The sequence below is a fragment of the Homalodisca vitripennis genome, chromosome 1 (assembly GCF_021130785.1).
Source record: "Homalodisca vitripennis isolate AUS2020 chromosome 1, UT_GWSS_2.1, whole genome shotgun sequence".
In the NCBI taxonomy this organism is placed as follows: Eukaryota; Metazoa; Arthropoda; class Insecta; order Hemiptera; family Cicadellidae; genus Homalodisca; species Homalodisca vitripennis.
In genome coordinates this window covers 36,146,376-36,170,927 of record NC_060207.1, presented here as the reverse complement: position 1 = coordinate 36,170,927, position 24,552 = coordinate 36,146,376, and the positions used below count along the sequence as shown (strand labels likewise).

Sequence of the window (24,552 nt, the reverse complement as noted above, 5' to 3'; positions counted from 1 at the left end):
TATTGTGTTAGAGAACACATAATTTACAAACCATGCTAATAGCTTTATTTCGCAAGATTAAGATTTCCAATATATAGCATTATTATACATATACATAATATTATACATATACGAATTGCCAATGTCAAATATTTATGCATTGCAAAAATCATTGGCTCTGGCACTCAAAGCATTAATATGAAGAAATATTTAACTAACACATTGGTGTCCAAAGTTGATGTATCAAAACCCACAAATAAATTTATGTTGAACCATAACAAAAGCCAACTGTGTTACACAGAGCCACTGAAAGTATCACATCATTTTTAACAACTGTTGGCTCAAACTTTTCAACATACTTCAATAATCTTAAGAAGCTAATGGTTGTCATGTAAATACAAGGCATATTTTTAAAGTAGTACCTTTTTGAAATTCTGCCGCTGCAACGCTACAGTTGATTTCCTGTACTTATGCCATACGATTTTCAGCAAGCCTTAGACGCAATTATAGCAAAAATCAATTGTGTTTACATCTGTTAATGCATATTTCAAATGCCCCCGTCAATTTAGAATCCCACCAACTGTGCAGTACATGCTGTCATTTGTTTTTTTGTACTAAAGGCATGAAAACATTTGAAATTCACAGAGAGAATTGTGAAGTGTATGAACAAACATTATAAGTAATGGAATGGCATTCAAACTGCTTTGAACTTTAAACGATGACAAGTAAATGTTCATAATGAGAAATTCAGAATTCATCACCATCAACCCTCAATGATCACTGACGAATTGATGAAGAAAGTTAATGATAAAGCGAAAATGAACAGACATTTCACAAATTCTTTGTTGTCAGAAGAGTTTCCTCAAGTTTCAAGAAGTGTTCTCTAGACATTTATACCTAAAAACATGTCTTCATGTATGACGATATCCACCCACATGTCACAAATTTTGCTAGGAACAATTTAATAATCCCCTAACAGCCTGAATGTAATGTCCGTTACCATTTGTTTTTTCATCAGAAAGTCAGCACCACACTTACGACAATAGTGTCAAAATGATCACGTTCAGTCACTGTTAAAAGACGACAATCTTGTATGATTACAGTATCTAAAGTTGTTTTTAGACATGATAACATAATATTGATGGCAATTATGTAGAAAAGTAGATAAAAGTGTGGGCTCTAATATCAAAATAAAATTGTTACAAAAAAAGTTTACTTGATTTAAAAAAAATGTCAAAACAGTACTTACTTAAAAAAACATGCCTTGTACATTAAAATCAAGGACTGAATAAGTTAATAAATATGCATTTATATAATCTGAACTCACTGAAGTGAAAGTTTGCGATCATTAGATGGCCTGAGAGGTCGGAGAGAACGAGCTGAATCTGGGAATCTTTCATGGTATCTCTCCAATCGAAGATATTTCACCGTGACTAATTTACCTGTAAAACAAAAATCACATAGTATTTTTACAAGTTTTATTCATGCATAAAAAGTAATGTATTGACATGATTCTTAAAGTATTACTATCACTCTATCATTCTATCACTTAACATAACATTCTAAAAACAATTAGTAATTAGAGTGGGAATTTTAATATTTTATTTTTGACCTATTCATGTTGTGTTGAATTATCTATGAATGGCTTTATAGAAAATAAATGTATACATCTGTGATATTAATTTTTATCAAAGGATAATCAGTGCTTTACCACATTCACTGCATAGGTTCCTTGATAATGTCTCACACTTTACGAGCACTGTGTGATCTGAGCTTGAATTTAGGTTACTAACTCCATGGATGTTTTTCTTCTTATACCAGAAGTGCAGGGTCGTGCCACCGAGGCAAGGGGCATTTCCTATTGGTATTTTTCCGAAATCAAATTATGTTGGGACCCACACTTCTAGCATAAAAAAACCATCCCTCGTGATAGTACCTAAATTCAAATTCAGATGTGACCGCTCATAAAAATCTAATTTAATTTAGGTACTACTAATAACATATTTATGATAATCTAATCTAACTTGCTCATGTGCTGTATAATAGTGGTCTCTGTGTAATTCCAAATACTTGGAATTTCAGTGAAGCTGATTGGAATGACCTTCACTTAAAAACAATATAAGCGTTATTTATTCTCTCTACCATAAGTAACATGGCCAATTCACAAAACTGCATCTAGCTAGGCAAGAGTTGCAGATCCGGATCTGATTTCTTTCTAGATTTGCCCATCCATAGGTTTTTCATATACATTAAAAAAATTATTTCCTCTTTTAAAAAATGTGTTGCTAAAAAGGTTAAGCAATTAAAATTAAAATGTTTATGGAAATTTTTTTAAACAAGAAAGTAGTTAAATCATAATTTTTATAATACATTATGTTTAGGTTATCATAATTCCGTTTGCAGCAAACAATATAAATAATATTTTATTATTCTGATGATAGTATTGGCTAGTTGATGAAGCATACTTAACAAAAAAACAGCTTAACAAAAAACCATAAAAGTACTGCTACCTTTAATTGTTTAGTGTTATGATTTATTCTTAAAAATCCATTATTTATTTTATTAACTATGAACGTTATAATGCAACTAGGCAGGCTAAATCTCAGTACATCATATTATAAAATCCACTATTTCTAATTATATCAAAATAAAAGCACCTTTTAGTAAATTGATGTTATTACAAAAAATCAGCATCAACATGTGACGAGTTGGTGTCATACATCCGTACATTTCTCGCAAATGTGTCAATGAACTAAATGATAATACTCACTATCAAACCAGGATCCATGAAGGGCCCGGTAGGCACGTCCTGCGTCTTGAGGTGAGGCACATTTCACATAAACACAACCTTCATTAGAGTTCTTGTCTACAGCTACATGGAGTACATTCACTCCTTCACATTTCTCCAGTATTGCATCTTGTACACGGATAATCCAGTCTTCCCCAACTTCACTGGAATGGTCATCAATTCCACAACTTTAATTAATGTGTCAAAAGCTATTATTTAATCCAATTTCTATTTAAAACACAACTATTACACACAGTAATTATGCATATTTTTGCTATTTGAAGTTAAGGAATTTTATTCTTAAGTTTATCTTAAATTATAGATATTATATATCAAAACCAATAAATAATGAGTTTAAACTGTACAAAAGAATTAAAGTATTCCAAGCTATCTCCAAGAGAATGCTTAACTGTTCAGTAATTCACTTTCATTGAGAATAGTCCATGAACATGTCCAATGTGTAAAATGCATATTAGTCCAAAAGTTCCTTTAACTGTGCATCATTAGGTTCATTGTGAATGCAGACAGGAAGCTCATTTAAGGACTTACTGTTCATTTGATGGCAGTTGTAATAGCTTTTTGGGGTGTTCTTTTCTATTAAATCATAAAGATTGTTCTGTTAATTGAAATATTAATCTTATAAAAACATGTAAATAAATAATAATTTAACACATATAGATATACAGTAAATTATTAATAGGATATTACATTTTCAAAAACAATATTACAACAAATCAAAATATAAAAAATTATGAACAATGTTTTTGAAGTATTTTTTTGAAAATCAATTGATTGTTTAGGACAAATATATAAATTTATTACATCAAATATGTTTACTTATTAAATTATAATTAACCAAACAAATGTTAAAAACAATTTAAAATTTATCAAAAGTTGCATTTTGGACTCAACAACGGACACAAACCAATATGATATCTGGCAAAAGAATTACTGGACGATGGTAACAATATTGAAAATGTTTACCCATTCACAACTTTAACTTTATCGCCTTCAATTGTTCAAGAAAAAACCATTATCTGAAAGACACCCAGGATCTATAAAGAGAAACCTACAGTGTTGGCTGCAAGATCACGCATACTACACACTCGAGTTTTTCTCATGGAATGACGAATCCTAATTAGACCTCTCATTTAATATTCACTTGTAAAAACTATTTGACCCTGTAACATGTCTTGATGATATTGTTAATAAAGCATATTGTCAATACACTGCGTTCCACAAACCTTACACTTCTCCATACGAGTTTTCCACTGGTCTGAGCAAGTTCAGATCATGTTCGAGAGCATATTCAAGACAAATCTCCATCTTTTCTCTTTTGTAGATTTGACTGTCTCAAATCTTATTCCTTTCAGTCTACATTAAATTTTCAGGAAGAGAAAGGTTGCAGGAAGCCAAGGTCAAGTAAGTAGAGTGGATGTCATATTTAGTAAAAAATGACATGTTCCCATTCAAGTTCTTGTTCAATGGATTAAAAAAAACCTTCCTCAGTTTGTTGATTCTAAATATTATAGCAATTGAACTAATTCAATAATCAATAAAGATGTGATAGCAAAAATTGATTACTTACACATCTGAATCGAACATATGACGAATCTTGAGGCACGGTGTAGGACTAACTGGTAAAGAATTTACACTTCCTTCCATTGTCTCAAATGCCTGTCCTTGCCAAACTTTGCGCTTCCTGAAAAACAATTTGATTAAACCTTTTATGCAAAGCAGATTTTAAGTAATGAACAATCAATCAGTGGTGTGAAGCTCAAATGTGGGATAAAAAAGGAAATGTAATTTGTTTATTCGATTAGTGCTGTATGAAAATAAACACAGAAATATTACATTATGACAGCTTTAGGAAGGATAACAGGATTTCAGACATTTGCCATTATTATGTGATACAAAAGGTCCGATACGAAAGGTTGGATAAAATTGCTGTTCTAACATATGTTAAACAAAGAGCTTTAGGAAGCTGACAACCTGCTGGATACTCTTGATGTTTTATATCTCATGCCATTGACAGCATAACTTGCACAATTTTTGTATCCTTCTCAATTAAAAATTAAACCTTAAAAGTATAAATTACTTAAAATTTTACATGTTTTAAAATCCAGTACAAAGTTTAAAATCTCTTCAAGAATGGAATTAAGTGCTTAGAGCAGTTATAGAGTGTGAGTTAAAAAGCATGGATACACTTAGTTTAGTTTTTCATGAATAAAGATGGAGGGATGGAACTCTGAACACTTTCTAGAGAATATAAGTGAACTCTTTAGTCACTGCTACAACTGTGTCCATTTCCCCAAAATAAAACTAAGTGTATCCATGCTTTTAACTCACACTGTACACTAATGTGTAGGTTGGACTGGCGAAGAACATACCCATTGGAGCGAGGTGCAGGCAACCAACGCCATACACGAAACTCTTCCCCCAACACTTGCTGAACCTCTGTGCGCACTCTAGACTCATTCTCCTCTAAGTAGGCGACTGCTTTATTCCAAACGCTGGCCATTTCTACACACAAAAATAAAACATGTTATACATCAAACTAATCAATGAACTAAGACTACTATAAATTGAAAAATTACAATTACATTGATGAAGAGTAATTAAATACTTTGGTATATTTAATTAAATATCTTTGTTGAGCTGGTTACTAAATCCTTTCAGTGCTGATATTTGTCTAAGTTACGTTGCAAAAAGTGGCAAGATGTATGTCCTATGGTATATCAAGAAGAGCCAAAACACAATTTACCTTTTTATAGTCACCCACATTCAATAGTATAACTTTGTTAATTTTGAACTAAAACACGTCTTTATTTATTTCATAGAAATATAGCTTAAAATAATTACAAGTTTATTTTATTGTTTAAGACTTTAAAAATAATTTATTAGAAATAAAATTTGACTTAGGTTGAATTATTTTCTTTTTTATTTTGTCCCAATAAACGTTGTTAAAAAATCCCGCACACAGGTATACATTTTATAAAACCTATAATAAAAAGAAATTGCAAACATTAAACTTTATTTTGATTTTTGGTGATTTTTTTATTGATGTCCGGTTAATCAGACACTGATTTTTCTTACCAACGTCATTAGAATAGAATATGATTTATTTTTGAAAATATTACAATAACACATTACATACAATGGTATACACAATATAATAAATCAATAAAGTAACCTAAACAACCAAATGTCATTAAAATGGACATTGCCTCTGAAAGGGTTAAAAATGCTATGATAAGAATGGGGTGGAATGAAATCCCTATATTTATTAGACCACTTTTTATCAATGCAGTTCACTTCATAATGTACTAAATTTTTAACTTATTCTGTTTAAACCTTTCCACGAATCCCTTGTCAGAATCAACAATGTGACCGTTTGCTGGGTTCCTGGTCATGGGGGGATCCCTGGGAACGAAAGAGTTGATGCCCTGGCCAATCGGGGCTCAGCGTCAATTATGACGGGCCCTCAACCGTTCTGCGGTGTCTGAAAGTGTGACTCCTTTTGGGCTGTTTCGAAATGGGTTCGTGCGGAGCATGAGAGAAGGTGGAGGTTGCATCCGGGCTTGAGAATAAGCAGAATGGTATTAGAGTGGCGTTGGACCTTCTCTCGTTAAATAGATCAATGTCTTCTCGGGTTATTGGTCTTATCAAGGGACATGGTCACCTGAGGAAGCATCTTCAGAGTCGGCATCCTTCAGGAGGATCTGCTCTGTAGAATGTGTGATGAGCAGGATGAAACTGCTGAGCACCTGCTCTTTGACTGCCCTTCAATAGCAAGGGAGGAGTATGCCATCTTTGGTAGTTTGGGCATGGGTGGTGAATTTCCCCAGGAGGACCTGACAGGTTGTTTTCGGCGGTTTATGGAACTGCTGAAATCATAGACTGGTAGGCCTCATGGTGTTTCCGGGGTGCACAAAAAGCCTTTGAGGCTTAAGTGCATGGAAGTAGGCCGCCCCAAGGGGGGGGAAACCCTTTCCACGACATAGACGGATATATTAGAATGGTAGACTTTAACCAAAATGCCAAATACAGTTATATAGGATATTATAGTTGTCACCACAGTTCCAGTAATGGATATCGCTTTTTTGCATGGTACTACTTGATATCGCCATGGTAAAAACAGCTGTCAGAACCTATTTATAACTAGAACAAAATGGTTTTGCTAATTTTTAATCCATACCTGTTTTGGTTTCATTTTGCTTAAAACTTTATTTTTTCCATAAAATTAATTTTCAGTTTTCCTAAATATAACATGATTATATTAGAACTTTTAATCATTAAGTAAATGTACATACAAAATTGATTTGATCCAATACTTCATTAGCAATTCATAAAAAAAATTAAGAAAAATAATAAAATTTGTATTATTTATGAATTTTTAAAAGAATTGCAATTGTAATTTTTACCATATTAACTTGTAAAGCTCAACTAATAGGCTAACATAGTAATTGTACATCAATTTACAATGTACAATCAAAAAGTTTTTTATCTTATGTAGTTAAGTATTTTATATTACTTTTTACATATTTAAAAAATAATTAGTGAAAATAGAAATATTTGAGTAAAGCTACATCAACATTGTGGTTATTTCCAAATAACGTATGAACTTTAATGGTTTATCTCGATTAAGTGCATATGGATTATTTCTCAGACTTAACACTGAAGTTAATAATCTATTATGTACAAATAAGTAAAGTACATGTGAGGTGTTATTTACAAGTGTGCAGAAGATAAAATCTATATGAGATAAAAATATTCTTGTAATATTTAGAGACTGATTCTTTACCATTAGATAGATATCTGTGGACCAGACCGAGATGATATGGGAAATTGTTTCAAAAAGCCGATTTAATCAGCCATTGGTCTAAGGAATTCATTTGTATTGGAATTCACTCCGGTTATAAAACACTTTGAAATTGCGGTTTGATAAGCAAAGCTATCACTCTTGTTCTCTAATAGTCATATGATATAAATATTGCTGCTGATGAAACTCACTATCCCGCTGTTGAGGAGGGATCAGTTGGTCCCGGACATGACTAATGGCCAAGTAGTTGTCTCCAGCACTGCTCTGCTGGTGGCTACTCAGAATGTCTATAATGCTTTCTACCATCCGGAACACCTCCTTCTTGTTACGCTCCTGCCGGTCGATCCACCAGTAGACTGCTCGGCCAGCTCCCAATAACGCTCCCAACACTGTAAAATTGAATGAGTGACACAGAGGGAACTACAAAAACATTTGATTTTTGAATAAAACATAATTGTTTGAAGGAAAAGCAGTTTTTTAAGTCCTCACAACTTTGAATAAATTTTAATTATTTCCATGAAACTGTTAATAATGGCATAAACATGAGTATACCCATTATACATTTACATATTTTCATTTAGTATGAGAATTTAACCAGACCAGTTGAGAACCTATTCCACAACTCATTAATGTGGATGTGGTTGTTGAAATGTTTGGTATGTAAAGGAAGTAAGTTTGTGCTAAATTTGATACTAATTATAATTATTATCAAACCAATAAAACCGATTTAAACCAGAAATAACAAAGTTAAAATGTTTCATCTTTTATGAAACCAACCAATTAGTTAAAATATTTATAATCCCAAAACATCCTTAAAACCTATCAAATACCTTTAATGATCATTGGTTTCTCCCACAACTAATAATCCAGAAACTTATATGTGGATGATGTGTGGACACACACACACACACACACACACACACACACACACACACACACACACACACACACACACACACAGGGTGTTAATGAAGTCTCTCATGAGCTTGACGATTCATAAACGATTATAGGTAAAGCAATGAAACTTGGTACATTATTACTGCACCTATAAATATACTTTTTTAAGTAACTACCAATTTTTTTTGCCATGTTGGGGGTATTATATCAAATTAAAGTTCTTTATAATTATAATTAATTAGTACAGTACAATGCTGCAAATCCAACCCCAAAAGCTTCACTATTTCAAAAATTACCCTGGTTTCAAGTTTGAAACATTTACAATATAGGTACCCCTTGGGGTATACAGAAAAACATTAAAAAGACATATTGAAATAATTTTTATGGGCAAAATTGCGAAGCCTACATACTTTTCTCATTATACTTAGACGTTTAACGTTAAAAAACTATTACACTATTAATTATTACTGAAAAATTCAAAGACAAACAATTTGGAAATACAATGTTGTTGTGAACGTGTTAAAATACTTTAAATGCAATGTTAAAAATGGTTTACTTTTACTCAAGATCAACTGGGTTTCCACAGCAGCTGCTTCCTGATGTGCAAGGCATTACAATTTTCAGTATGAGTTACTGACACAAACAGGATTGAATCCTACTCCTCTGCTCTTATAATGCCTCTCCTCTGACAAGACGCTTCATTTGGCGGCCTCAAATAAAAGTGAATGAGGTTTTGAATCCTGTGGTCGTAATCAATGACAATTAATGTGAGTTGTATTTAACGCATGTAAGTGGGCGTGTCCAGCCAATGTAACTTACAGAGTCCAATTGATTTCAAGTAAATTTGCTTATATTTATAGATGTTTCTTACATACATGTAATTATAAATCATTAAAGTGTAATAAACGCATCATTCTCAAGTTAAAATCTGTACTTTTCTCAACGAAATCTGTCAACGCATAAGCAAGCATGACCACATTAAAAGTACGCTCCCACAAGCCAGGAGCAAAAAACATGTCACAGTTGAAAGATATCAGCTGTTTGTTACTCACGGCTTGTGCAAGCAGATCTATAAAGTGGTCATCCTCATTTATGGGTTGACAGATTTCATTGAGAAAAGTATTGCTGGAATTGTTATAAAAACTGAAAAATAGTTAACACCTTGTAACTTTTTATAGTTGGTATCAATGCATTTTTTATTAATATTCTGGTTATTTTGTTATTTGATTTAAACAATTTTGAACAGGCACCATTTTGTTATTATTAAAGCAAATCACACCATTATTTAAAAAAAATTTTCTCTTATGTATTACTACATATGTGCGAGGTTTAGCATCTGTAGTTTTACTAGTTATATAAATATTAATTTTTTAAATAAAAAAATACAAAATGGTGGCTAGCGGCTAAACGAGACATTTATCAACATATGTTTATATGACATTTTTTGTTTGAATGATGTTTACTATCACCCAAAGAAGTCTGTGACACCCTTTTGTGAGCACCCTGTATACAATCCAAGAGGCTAATTTTGCATATAAAATCTATCTTTTGGGGTCCAAAGGTGAACTCTAAAATCTAAAGTCAGAACAGCTAAGTTAGCAATATTGGACTGAATTCATCTATGGATCCCAACAAGTGCAATGTGTTTTTATGCGCTTATTTAGTTAACTATGCAGGTGAACTCTAAAATCTAAAGTCAGAACAGCTAAGTTAGCAATATTGGACTGAATTCATCTATGGATCCCAACAAGTGCAATGTGTTTTTATGCGCTTATTTAGTTAACTATGCAGGTGAACTCTAAAATCTAAAGTCAGAACAGCTAAGTTAGCAATATTGGACTGAATTCATCTATGGATCCCAACAAGTGCAATGTGTTTTTATGCGCTTATTTAGTTAACTATGCTAAAGAAGATTTTAATTATTTCATTCAAATTTTCAGTACATGTTTGTCAAAGTATGGATAATAGAGGGGTGTATTTGAAATTTAGTAACTCTTAAAAATGATTCTGTATTGGCAATATTATATAAAAAAGAAACATCATTTGCTTCATAGAAATAAAAAAATTAAATTTTGATTTTCCCAGATATTTTAATAAGATGCTGGTAGTGTGTGGATTATGTCCACATGTGGTCATGTTACACGTGCAGGTGCATCTTAACCATTTGTTACCAATTTATGGGAGTTCACAGTGCAAAACTTCTACTGTTTACTGGCAAAAAATCCAAACAAGCAAATGTTTCAAGTTTACACAACCAAAATTCTTCATTTTTCCTAAGGATTTGTATTCTTGAAATATAGAATCACAATCAAAATTTATGAGATAACATGTAATTTATTACATATAATATTATTATCTTTTTACATTGGAGGAGACCAATGATTTAATTAAAAACTTCATTCATAAATAGTAATACATTAGTGATAAAATAATTCAGTTTCCTTCAGTTACATTTATAAATTGATCTGTCAGATAACATTATAGTTTTATTTCATATTTTTCCTAAAATAAAATGTTCTGTAGTATAATAAATAATTTATTTTGAGATTAATCTGTTCGTATTATTGATAACTAGAGTGTGTGCAAATAAACTTTGAATTGCAGAAAGCGAAAAAAAGAAAATGTTTAGCTACATTTTGAAACCATAAAAATTTACAGAGATCAAAATTGAAAAAGTGACCTATGGAATTTCATAGCTTATGGATTATCAGTATCTATATAACCTGAAATCAATGACAAAACAGAAAATTTGAGAGTTTCCTTGCACAGGTCTGTCAGCGGTGGCTTCATTGGGTATATCCTTACCTGTAAGCCAAGAGCTTCCTCATTCCTGTGGTCAATGATCAGCAATGGTAATCGCGCAACCTAGGCCTGTCTCAGTTCTTCAGATCTCATTGGCTCCTCTGGAGCATAATTAGATACCCTTGTACAGATACTGAAATGTTCTGTCAAACTTTATGGCAGCAATCAGTTACGATCACCATGGCTCTGAGAATTGTGTTATGGACTTCCAACAGGAGAATCGCTGGTCACCCTTACTTATATATTTAGATGTTCCAAAATTTCTAGAAATTGTGTATGAAGCTTCATTTATATATGAGGAACACTGAGTTCAATTATGGTGCATGTCATTCCATGGAATTTGGCTTAAAGTTAGCAAATATTTTTACATTAGACTTATAGGTAACCATGATATCACCCAGAAATTAGCAGAATAAATAAATTTGTTATCAAACTGTGTCTAACCATATGAGATTTCAACAACTTTTGTTCATAGAGAAAAAAATCAATAATAAAGTGAAAAATTCAATGTTAGAAATCAGTGACAATATTTAATTTTAGAGAGCTCTTGTGTTGTAGTACCCTCCCTAGCTCACCTAAACTTTTTAATTCAAAATATTCTTTATGAAACGTAACTTAGAAAACAAAAATGTGAATGTCATTTGGCAAGTTATTTGGAGACATATTTCATTTGTAGACATAACAGTTTGGATGAAACTTCATTTCTATGTACATATCATGTCTAACTATGGAATTTGGGTGAACAGCATTGAAACTTATCACTCAGTAGATTGATACAATATCTCCTTTGCCAAGAGGATGTACATTTTTTGTATGATTATCTGTCCAAGGGCTCGAGAATGAAATGAGTTACAGACTTGAAACTTTGCATGGAACCTCAGTGACAAGTGGTGGGGCATACTCCTACCTTTCAATATTGATATTATGTAATTATTATTTGTACGCTTGAATTTATTTATACGATCAGGCAACAAAGAAACGTCCCTCCAGTGGAATGATTTCACTATTCTGAGTTGTCATTTTTACCAACTTATCGTAGTTTTGAAATAAAATATCACAATTCCAAACACTTCTTCAAAGAAAAATCCATTTTATTAATATATAAAAAGCAAGAAATATATCCCAGTAAGCAAGGCTTGCTGCTATGTTTTCCATCTGTATGTCTTTTTTATTTTAAAAACTAATAATCCTACCAAACTTAAGTTAAATGTTTGTGGTAAAAAGGCCAGTTTCTCTACAAAATATTATGATAATTTCATTAATATTTTCAAAATGGCACCAATTTAAACTTTTTAACATTGAATATCTTTAAAACTAGCAATTTCACTAAATAATTATAAGAATAACCTTATTAACCAAATTCTGTTTCGGTATTGACATAGTCATAGAGGTGCACTACGGATTTACTCCAAAAGGTCAGTGATGATCAAAAAAGAATATTACATTGTAGTCTTGAAAAGATTACGTGATGCCATGAGAAAAGAACGACCGTGTTTCTGGTCAAGCAGTGACTAGCTCTTCACCAAAATAACGTGCCAGCGTATTCATCCAATCTTGTACAGCTATTTTTGGCCAAACACAAGATTGCACAGCTTCATTAGCCTCTGTACAGCCCCGATATAGCTCCCTGTGACTTTTGGATGTTCCCAAATTTGGAAACTGCACTTAGGAACGCGATTCAATGACATCAAGAAGATTCAAAATAATGCGGCACACAAGCTGAAGGCCATTCCAACATCTATGTTCCAGAACTGCATAAAGATGTAGAAGCACCGCTGGGAGTGTATGGTTCAATCAAATAAGGACTACTTTGAAGGATGCCACGGCCTGGATGACGAAGAATAGCACCAGTGCAAAGATATGAACGCAGGTCGGATACTATTCGGAGAGACCTTGTATAAAGGATAATTTGACATATCCCAGATATTACAGAGCAAAACCATTTAATATATTATCAATCAATATGAACATTCTCTATCACTCAGTGGTCTGTATGATAAAATAGTTGCCTATTTTCATTCAAAGCGAGTGAAGTTTAACTGTAAGGGCCACTAAAAAACATTCATTGTTTTTAATGTAATGCACAGTGAAACAAAGTTGTGAAAAATGAGACCGAAAAATGCTACGTATTGAACACCTACCTATTAATAGCATTTTATTAGTTTTTTGACAAGAGTTGCTAATTTTTTTACCTGATCATCAGTGATTAATGATAAGTATCACAATCTGGCTCTGAGACCCATCCAATGGTCACACATATTTACTCGCTAACTCGGGTTCTTGGATCCGATCGTCAGAGATTAATTGATAAGTATCGCTATGGGGCTCTGAGACCCATCCAATGGTCACACATGTGTACTCGCCAACTCAAGTTGCCTAGACCTAATCGTCAGTGGTTAATGATAAGTATTCCAAATTGGGGTTCTGACACCCACCCAACTGAACTCGCCAACTCAGGTACATCATTATACTGTTCATACTTACTGAAATATTTTCTTAATTACGATAAATTTGTGATATCCCATTTCTTGCACATATATTGTTTTCTACAGAAGCAATTAGGACCTACCATGACCAAAGTTTAAGCCTCTGCTTTCAACAGTTGTTGAAAGTTTTGTTAATGGAAAAAATTTCATAATTTTACATAGCTTGCCACAATCAATAGTATAATTTGTTTAAACATTCCTTAAAGAACACGATAAAGTAAAATCAGTATACAAGATTTCAACTACGGACACTCCATTGGTTACAGAAATTTCACAATCGATTACTGAGTGGCATTTAACTTATATTCTCTCAATGATAAATTTTTATGTTCATTAATATAACACAATAAAAAACAAATATAAACAAAAGACTCCCACTTGTATCATTAATTGCTTTATCAATAATAATAGAATGAAAACCTAGGCTCGCTTCCAACAACACATTTAGTTTAATCTTTGTCTTTATGTAAGACTTATCTTTTACCTTTGTACTTTACATTTTAAAACTATAATTTGATTAATGAATCATTTCTTGGTACAGCACAAACTTGAAATTTGATATATATATATGAAGTAGAATCAAAAGTCTCTAGAGTTGTTACCTATGTACAAGAAGGTGCCCAATGATGAGAAAATTCTTCATCTAGCTGTTGGAAGCACCACTGCTGGTGAAAGTGCCAAGCGATTTTCAGCATCTTCTCAAATATTGCTGTTGAAAGCTCTGAGTTTTTCTAATAAAAATCTATATTTATTTCAACGATTTTCTATCATTCTACTAATACAAACAATAAGAAATGTTATATTTAGAGCAATATGCAAAGATCAAATTCTGTTTTCTGATTGAGAAAACACTGTCTGAGATGCTAGATGCTAATGAGAGCATAAAGAGAGAATGCAGTGAAAAAATGGTAGTGTGACAAAAGCATCTTTATGAAAGTTGCACGAAATATTTATATGATCTTGGAACTGAGTAAATTCTTCCACTTCTATTACAGATGTTTTATAAATCATTTCTTTTTAACTGTCTACGCACATTCAAGAAATAGTGCAGACAGTTGAATACCTACCTATATATGCCTTTTCTTCAAAACTTTAATTTATCAATGGACATAGAATTTTATGTGGATAAACCATTTCAAGGGGGCTATTCCAAGCAGTGTTGACATGTGCAAGAGGACGCGAACATCATAGGTGGGTCGTCTTACATTCTATACTATTGGGAACATTCATATTCATTTTGTAATTTTAAGTGCATTTTAAATCCAAACAGGAATGCAAATTAAATAAGATTAGTAATTATTGGCAGTACAAGACTGGATGTTCTTACTCAGCATTGTCAATCAGAACCTATTCTAAAAAGTATAATCAAACATGTTTCTGATACAACCCTTTTTTAGTTAATGCCAAAACATTGAGTGAAATTTAAAAATTTATTTTGGGCTGGACTACATATCAATTTGTCTTAGTTAATTTTTATCTTTTGGAAACTGAAACAATCAACATTGCTATAAAATGTATAAAGGATACTTCAAAATTACTATTAATCTTGAACAGAATAATTAAATAGTATTCTATTTTCATGCTGTTTAGTACAAGCAATATTCCTTGTTTAGAAAATGATTTAACATCTCTAACAATACAATGTGTTTAACCCTCCGAGTGGTGAAAGACGCTGCAGCGTCTATTAAATCTCGTTCGCGAGTGGCAAAGACGCTCTAGCGTCTATTAACGCAAGCCTCTATTGTTCCGGTATTTCCGATGTTATGCCGCGACTTAAACGCTATATATTAGGTATGGTTAGAAAGACCAGATTCTAAACTTTAATTTGATATAGTATTTAGATATGCTGGTACTAATGGAACTCTTACAAACAGTTCATCCACCTACTGTACTACCTCCTGGACCAAGTGTAGGTCTTCTTCACGGGATTGCTTATTTACCAGACTTTGTGCAGTGTGTGTACACACCAAAAAAGGGGGTAAAAGTCACTTCTGGTGCCCAACTTGTAATTTTGGGGTTCATAGGGAGTGTTTCCCTTACCTGGAACATTATTGGAGGCCTCTCAAACCAGGAAGAATGATGAGGAATGAGGTTGGCTCTGATACTGAATAAAATGCAGTAAAAAACGTGTACATAAAAGTTTCGATCAGCAAATAGTGCGTTGTTTTTAGGAATAATACATATAACGGATACATATTTTTGTTCAGAATTAAATTTTAAACAAAATGGCTATTTTGGATTTGTGTTAAAACATTAAATTTAGGAACATTTACTCAGCCTAACATAAACAAAAAGATTTGAATTCTTATTTTTTGAATTCAACCCATTGGTTTTTTACACCAATCCAAGGTAAGTGTTTCATATTATTACCATTCTACTCTGTGTGTTATGAAGTTTAAATCGATGTATGATATGTCATACTTATATAATATACAGGATTTTATATAAATTTTCTTTTGCGAACATAGAAAATCAGTAAAAATGTCCCGCCACTTGGAGAAAAAAGTACTGCCACTCGGAGGGTTAAAGAAAAGGAGGGATGGAGGGGTTCTTCCTTTTTCTTACAAGAAGACAGATAGGAGTCCAGAGATGTTCTATTATGACTGGTTTTAGAAATACTAGAATACTGTTTTGTGTATAAGGTAAACATTACTAAAAACACTCCTGGTAGAGTCACTAGCCCCAGGTCTCGTTCAGCAAAATGGATGAAGTAGTAGGACATATATCTTCCCCTCACTTACTTAAAGCCACATTAATTAGTAAATAAGAGTACTGAAAACATGATAACACAAATCTTGTCAGTAACTGATTTCCAGCTTTGTTTTGACTGGCAAATTGAATTTGTTTATATTTTTGTTTTATGTTTTAGAACTGAACATCTTGTTTAGAAATAACTAATAAACATTTAAACAAACACAAAGGAGAAAAAGTTTTAGTTGATGTGAACTGACAATTTTCTTAGTAAACCTTTTGAATGGCGTGGCCATTTATCACATTCACATGGAAAAAATGCCGGCCTATTATATTTATAGATTTGCATACTTTTTGAAGAATAATTGTTGTGATAAATCTACCCAACAGTTTTTTACAACGTTGTTGTTTTAATAAAGCTAACAACGTAATAAAATCATGTCTTTTATGTTGATTTAACCCTTTGGATGCCAGCCCATTTTCCAAAAGTACTACCCAGAAACGCCAAGGGCATTTACAGAAGTTTTGCAAGCTTTCACTAAATGTATCATAACTTTTTTATTTTTTAACAGATATTGATGATTTTTTTACCATTATTTTGCTTATGAAATGCCCTTGTTCTGTTGGTAAATTTTAGTTGCATAAATGTAATTTAAACTTATAAAAAAGTTAAAAATTAAGAAAAAAAATATTAAAATTTCCAAAAAACATTTTTTTTAGCACAAATAAGTGGTTTAAAAGAAAATGTATGCTGATTTTCTGTTATATCCTAGTAAACTATATCTAACCCTTAACCTAATTACAGAATTTCAAAAGCCTACCTTATATAGAAGTCCAGTTATGATTTTTTTCACTAAATGTGACACAGGCACAGTTTTTGTAATTTGCATGGACGTTGTATGTAATGTTACACTATATTCACAAATCAATATTTGACACTATACAAATCGGTACTTTGGGATTATACCAACCACACCACTATGAAGAACACAAAAATATAAATTTATAGATATATTATAAACAAACATTGTAGAACGAAAAAACAACTTTTTAATTACAAAATTACAAACTTACAAAGATTATCAATTGTTAATGAGGTCAGATTCGCTTAAACTTTTTTCAATGAACTTAGAACATTATAAAACGATGTATTTGAGTAACAGAATTAACATTCCATCAATCAACAAGCATTTCCAGGTATTGTGATCGGTATTGTGGTCGCTGTTATCTTATCTTTCTCGAGAATCCCGATTACGGCAGGCCGCGCGGCATCACACGATTATTTAAGTTTTTTGCAAGGTACATAATTGCCTTTCCATTACAATTAAATTTATATTTCTGATCAGTCCCTCTAGAATTATATTTACTGATAGATACTATCTCGAGGGATATTTTTCTTTCGTTGACATCAGCGCGAGCTTCGGAAGCACCTTCGGCCGGAGGCATTCGCATTTTGGGTGGCGGAGTTTGATCAAGAATAATGACAAGTTTTGTGTGTGTTTTTTTTTTCAATAAAGAGTTTAGTTTTTGTTTGGTAATGTTTGTTTTTGTTGAATTTTTGTGTTTGGAGAAATGTAGGGGTAAAATACGAAAGTACAACAAAGCGAACGGGCGGCGAGACTCACGTTATCTACTACACCGCTCGACTTTGACCTCTGTCTGAGGATGGGGAGGGGTTTGCGATAAGACAATTCCTGTTTTATACTGACGAAATATTGTTCTACGCTAATCTAGTAATCAGTAGAAGCTAAATTTCAATTGTCTGAGTATGGGGAGGGGTTTGCGATAAGACAATTCCTGTTTTATATCGACGAAATATTGTTCTCTACGCTAATCTATTAATCAGTTGAAGCTAAATGTCAAATAACGATTCATGTCTGGGTGTGGTCTGTATAATCCCAAAGTACCAATGAATCTAATAAAAGGGGCATAGTAAAAATGCCCTAACAACAAAAGTAATGAGAGAATTACAAACGTAAACAACGCATAGCAACACGAACGTAACCTCAATCTCGACCAAACAATTCAACAGCTGCGAAGCTCAAATACGACCAAACAAACAGTCCATAAACGAATTAACTACTTTGTGGTTGCAAAGCAACTAATCGACTATCGATTAGTCAAAATTTCGCGGCAATAAGATGAACTATAAGAAAATTACAGGTGAAAAGCGTGACGTACCTATATTACGGCCGTTGGCGATTTTCAGTTGAGTAGCCGACGGCCGTAATACCGGTACGTTGGCATCCAAAGGGTTAAAAAATTAAAATACTAAAAGGCATGTAAAACAAAAAATATTTGTTTACTTTTTTCAAATTCCACGATTGGCACAAAGTTTTTGCCATGCAAATTTTTTAGCTAGACTGTGAAAGACCATGAAAACCTAGATAAGTTACTCACACAATATTGTTATTTACATGGAAAGTGAACATGATGAAATTTGTTGATGTATATATTGTATTACATTGATGTATATCCTAAAGTAAATTTTTGATGAATTACAAGCATTTGGAAAAGAATCATTGTAAATTAAATATCTGATTTTATTTTTACATCCATTGTTTTGTATTCAAAACAATTGAATACCACTTTTGGTTAATGCTTCAAATAAGTTGTATCATATAAAATACAATCTTAATAAAAATGTCAAAATTGGCGATGCTGGTGCTTTTATACACTTCTTGTATTATTAAAATTACTGACACTGCGGAACTTAAAAGGTGAATTCACAATTGTTACCCATCTCTTAACTATCCCGGATGAATAGAAGAACAATTAGGAATTAAGAATTTCATCCATGTAAGTATGTTTACAACAAAACTTACTACATTAGTCAGGTATTAGTTTACTTGGAAGATCTTGATGGTCAGGCTGTCTGCTGTATCTTTGTGCCATAGTCCAGGACACCTTATTGAAAATTTCATAGTTAATGTTATAGTATTCTATTTTTTTTTTTTTTTTAAATCAGAAGCCTCACATTTGAATTTCTAGCTTTATATATAGTTCAAGACCTTTCTGCTGCATGCTCTGTGTGAGTGACGGACGGTTGGTGGTTCTTGTGGTTGCCCTTGGGGTAAATGTATAAGTTAAGTGAATTGAGAATGAAAGCTGATAGGGATAGGATAATCATTACTTGTCTATTGTTATTGTTACTAAACAGACATTTTAAAGTTTAATGTATATACTACATTTTACATTTAAAATATAAATATTTTAGATCCACTATATAATTTATTATTAAACATAATTTTAGATCTGCATGCCAGCTTTTTTTATTTAATTTATTTTAAATATACTCCTCGCTTATATTATACTGTAAAACAAAATCTTCAGATCAATTGTAAACATATTCAATGTATGTCTGTACAAGCTGCATGAAGAGTGAACCATATTTAAAAATTAAGTTTACATTTGTACAGGGAATATTGTGAAGCAGATAAACATTCCTACACTAGATAAACATTCAAATAGAAGCAGGTAGGCAGATGTGTATCCTCTAGGCATTTCTGTCCCTAAAATAATGAACCCAAAAAACAGGAAAGTGCGAGAGAGAGAGAGATACAGCCATGTCAAAGAAAGGAGAGGTTAACCGAGATTTAAAATTTAGTGAAATAAACTAAAGACAAACCAGACTATCAATGAGTATATAACCACATAACAATGGTCATAATGATAAGAGACAGAAATATTGGGAAATTGGGAGAAAGCAGTGGGAGGATTGTTAAAAAAAGGAGAAGATTCTGAAAACTCTTGATAAAACAAAGGCAACTGAGGAGCGAGCGAGAGGAGTATGTTTACGAATATTTCACACAATTAATTGCTGTTTAATGAAGTTTTACATTTTTTTTAAACTTAACACAATCCTCATTGAATTTTGAATGTCAAATTTTTGCACAAATATAAAATTATTTCAGTAAAACAATTGTGCATATGTCCCTTGCACACTATTTCTGAAAACTTTATTTTATGTCCCTTGCACACCATTTCTGAAAACTTTATTTTAGGAGCTTTAAAAATGTTTTAATTATTGTATGCTGAAACCTCTAATTTTAGTTTCTTACACAAATAAATATTTGATATTAAAAACAAATTTGAATATCGTTATAATTCTACTACATTCTGAATAATACATGTTATTAAACTGTAACTGTCTGTTGTGTAAATAAGTTTTATTTTGTTCAGATCCAAGCTGGAATTTGAATTAGAAATATTTATACCATAATTTTAAAACATGAAATGTTATCTTAATTTCTTGATTTGTTATACATTTGGAAAAAATTAAATTGTTAAAAAAGGGCTTTTTACTATATCCTAATTTATAATATACACGGTGAAGCAGACACTGTGCACTGTTTAGCGGCTATACCAAGCAACCTACTTTCTTCATTTTAACGAAAATCCATATATTTTAATCCCAAAGAATTTGGGAAAATAATTGTAAATGCTCACAAATACCTCAAAATGGGGATGGGGTGGTAGAGGTCATTTATGAAAGATTTTCAAATGTTAAGGTTAGTAGGTTGAGCCATACCTCATTGCACCAATCATTTTGGAAAAAAGTTTTATTTTATTTAGCTTCTTGTATACAGGATGGTCCAAAATATAAAAGTTGTATGGTTTCAAAGTTTTTTTTACTATTACCTCGTTAAACACTGTAACAAATCAAAATTTTTATCCAAGGTTACCAAATAAGAACTTTTTATAAAAATATGTTATAGTTGTCACTTTTCAGCACAATTTCCAATAGTTTAAAATAGTTAAATGTAGGATATTTCAAACTCGTAAAACATACAAAATTCAAATAGCAAGGTACGACTTGCATTACAACTATTAACCCATTCAAGACGTTGGACGGGCAGTTTTCCGTCCTTCACTACGCGCGGCCCAACGACTAAAGACGGGCCGCGCCCGTCCGCTAGACACGACATCGACGTAGTTGAATATATTGCCGATAGATCGCAGAGGCATTCACATTTGCTGCATATTTTGTTCTCAATATTCTAGTCTATGTTTTTCTTCTTCTTCGTTTCTGAAAATCATCTGATATTGCCTCAAATCATCTTGGCAAAACAGCTTTCTTTCGTTTGTAAACAGTCAAGATGGCGTCTCGCGACCGGAATGATGTGTTCGTAAATTCGGATGATTTTACGGCTTACGTTGCTAACGTTTTAGATGAAAGTGGTGATGAGGAAAGTGGCAGTGAACAAGATGACATGATACATGAAAATAATGAGATGTCTGATGGTACAAACGATGACAGCAGTAATAATGAAAGTGACGATAACCCACTGGCTAGGCCTTATGATTTTGCGTGGTGTGTTGGATCAAATACTGTTGTACAATGCGTTTTTCCGGCAATCATGGAATAAATACTATCATTTGGAGGCAGTTAAGAGAAAACTGCACTGAATCAGATGTGTTCAATCACTTCTGTGACGATACCTTTGTTGCTCAGGTAACCCTTTGGTTGGCCTCCCGTTTGTGGAGAAACACCACTGCCCCTTCAAGGAAAGTTTTGGGGGCATTTTATTGAAAAGATATCTCCAACCACCAAAGCCAGGCCCTCAAGAAAATGTAAAGTTTGTGCCTCACAGGGAAAAAGAAGTGAAACAGTGTATCAATGTAAAAAGTGTCATGTTTCACTTCATCTAGAAACATGTTTTGAAGTGTTTCACACCCAAACCAACTTCTAATGAAGTATAAAAAAAATTTTTAAATAGTGTAAATACATGTATATTTAAAAAAAACTAACATTTTGTGTTCATACAATAACAAGGAATAACTAAGGTTAATTTATAATATTCATAGCATGTTATACAGAAAGTGTTATGCAAAGTGCACCTGTTCTTACACGAAATCATGGAAAATATCCAGTTCTGTAGTCCAAAAATTATAGTAATTTATTCAGTCACGAATGGGTTAATGGCTCTCTTAAAAACTAAAATTGTTTTTATTTAAAGTTTATATCTTGGATGGATGAGATACGGCATAAAAATATTAATTTTCAAGTTTTGTTGCATTTAGTACGCCGTTGAGTTTTCCTACCTTTGCCTTAGGGTGTTGAAAAGTGTGTATTACTTGTTTTTAAAATACTTACTATACAATGAGAGGTACATTTACTAAAAGTCTTATCAAATTTAAATTAGGATCACAATTAATCTATAATGACCTGTGATGGATTTGTTTGATAATAAACCAAAAACGTTGCCAGCTATGTATAAATGTTTTTAATTAATCTAAACTCAGGTTTGTACGTTCAATTACTTTCTACTTTCTACTCGTATGGACAACCTTATCTTCAACAATTACTGAACTTTTTTGAATAAATTTTGGAGAAACGATAAGAGTAGAAAATCAAGTCTTATAAATTTTTATTTCTTTTAGTCAGTCAGTAAGTTTTATGCTATGTATTGTTGTCTGAAAATATGCCATTCACCAATGAAGAAGATTTCTTGATGTTGATGGTTTTAGGTGAATATTTACAGAATTCACAGACCATGAACATCATTCACGGAAGGTTTTCCAAAGACTTGCTAGTCATGTCCATGAAACTAGAAATGTACAACTGTATCACAACAAAGATAAACTGCTCAATAGACCTGTAAGGGATGATAAGGCACCAGACACAAGACTTTTGGTGGCAGTTCATCTCAATCCAAGTGACTCACCTAGAAGAGAGGTTACCATTGCAGGAATTAGCAAAAGATCAGGGTTCAGAATCCTTAAGGACAATAAAATACACTCATACCAGATTTCACTACATCAAGAACTGCATGGAGATGCTTACTATCCAAGAATTAACTTCTTTTTGTGGACCTGTGATACAATGAACAAAGATGAATATTTTGTACAAGGTTTTATGGTGCGACAAAGCTATGTTCCGGAGCAATGGAGAAGTGAACTGTCACAATATGAGGTTATGGGCTTTTGAGAATCCCCAGTAGATGCGAGAGGTACACAACCAAAGGTACTGAAGCAGTATTATTGGTAACGAATAGCTGGCCTTTTTTTTAAGGACAATTGGACAGAAATATGTATAACTTTCTCATCAATTACTTGCCTAATTTATTATTGAATATTTTTGAACAAACTATTCAAGAAATGTGGTTTATGCACAACGGGGTGTCAGCTTTCTACTTTGAAGCGGTGCGACACTCTGGATGAGGAATATCCTCAAATATAGACTGGAGAGGTGGGACCAGTCAACAACCCACCTTGATCCCTGGATTTAATGTGCATGGACTACTACTTGTGGGGAAGGTTAAAAGACCCATAACCTGGGAATCAGGGCCCACGACTCAGAGAGGACATGATGTAATGAATCATGACTGCTGTTCAATCAAAACATGGAGAATAGGTTTTAAAGGTTGTAGAAAACTTCAGTTTCAGAGAAAACTCTGTATAGAAACCAACGGATAACAGTTAAAACATCTACAAATAAGGTTAGTTAAATATCATAAATAAGTGTTGAACCGATTTAGTTAGAACTCAGATAATTGTAGGTATAACAAGTACTTAAATTATAGCATATAATAGAGAAGTTTTTAAAAAGATACAACAAAAAATTTAGAACCTACAGCAAATAAATGAGTTCTAAACGCTTTAACGTAAAAATTTCATAAAATTAGTACTATTTGGCACAATTTCTTAACCATCCAAGATAAAGCCAAACTTTAAATAGAAAACTTTAAGTTCTTAAAAGAGCTATTGATAGGTGTAATGAAAGTCATACCTTGCTATTTGATTTTTTTTAGATTCTACAAATATGAAATATCCTACATTTGAACTATTAAAAAAATTTGAAATGTACTGGAAAGTGACAACTATATATTTTTAGAAAGAGTACTTCTTTGGTAACCTTGGATAAAAATTCTGATATGCTAAAATTATTAATGAAGTAACAGTAAACAAAATTTTAAAACTGTACAACTTTTACATTTTTGACTACTCTGTATAAAAGAAGCTAAATAAATTAAAACTTTTTCCAAAATGATCAGTGAAATGAGGTATAGCTTGGCCTACCTACCTTTACATTTGAAAATCTTTGAAAAATTACATCTACCCCTTCCAAAAGTGCCAGTTTGGGG

At 32.4% G+C, this 24,552-nt stretch overlaps 1 protein-coding gene across 1 annotated transcript in view; it reads right to left on the bottom strand.

The window, feature by feature from the left end:
- Positions 1–24,552, bottom strand: part of LOC124359772 (inner nuclear membrane protein Man1) — a 63,276-nt gene that overhangs the window by 6,766 nt on the left and 31,958 nt on the right. Inside the window, exons 7-11 of the mRNA XM_046812791.1 lie at positions 7,781–7,978; positions 5,158–5,290; positions 4,356–4,469; positions 2,750–2,931; positions 1,307–1,421 (exon numbers count right to left, since the gene is read on the bottom strand). Coding sequence (XP_046668747.1) covers positions 1,307–1,421; positions 2,750–2,931; positions 4,356–4,469; positions 5,158–5,290; positions 7,781–7,978 — 742 coding nt within the window. The remainder of the gene's footprint in view (positions 1–1,306; positions 1,422–2,749; positions 2,932–4,355; positions 4,470–5,157; positions 5,291–7,780; positions 7,979–24,552) is intronic.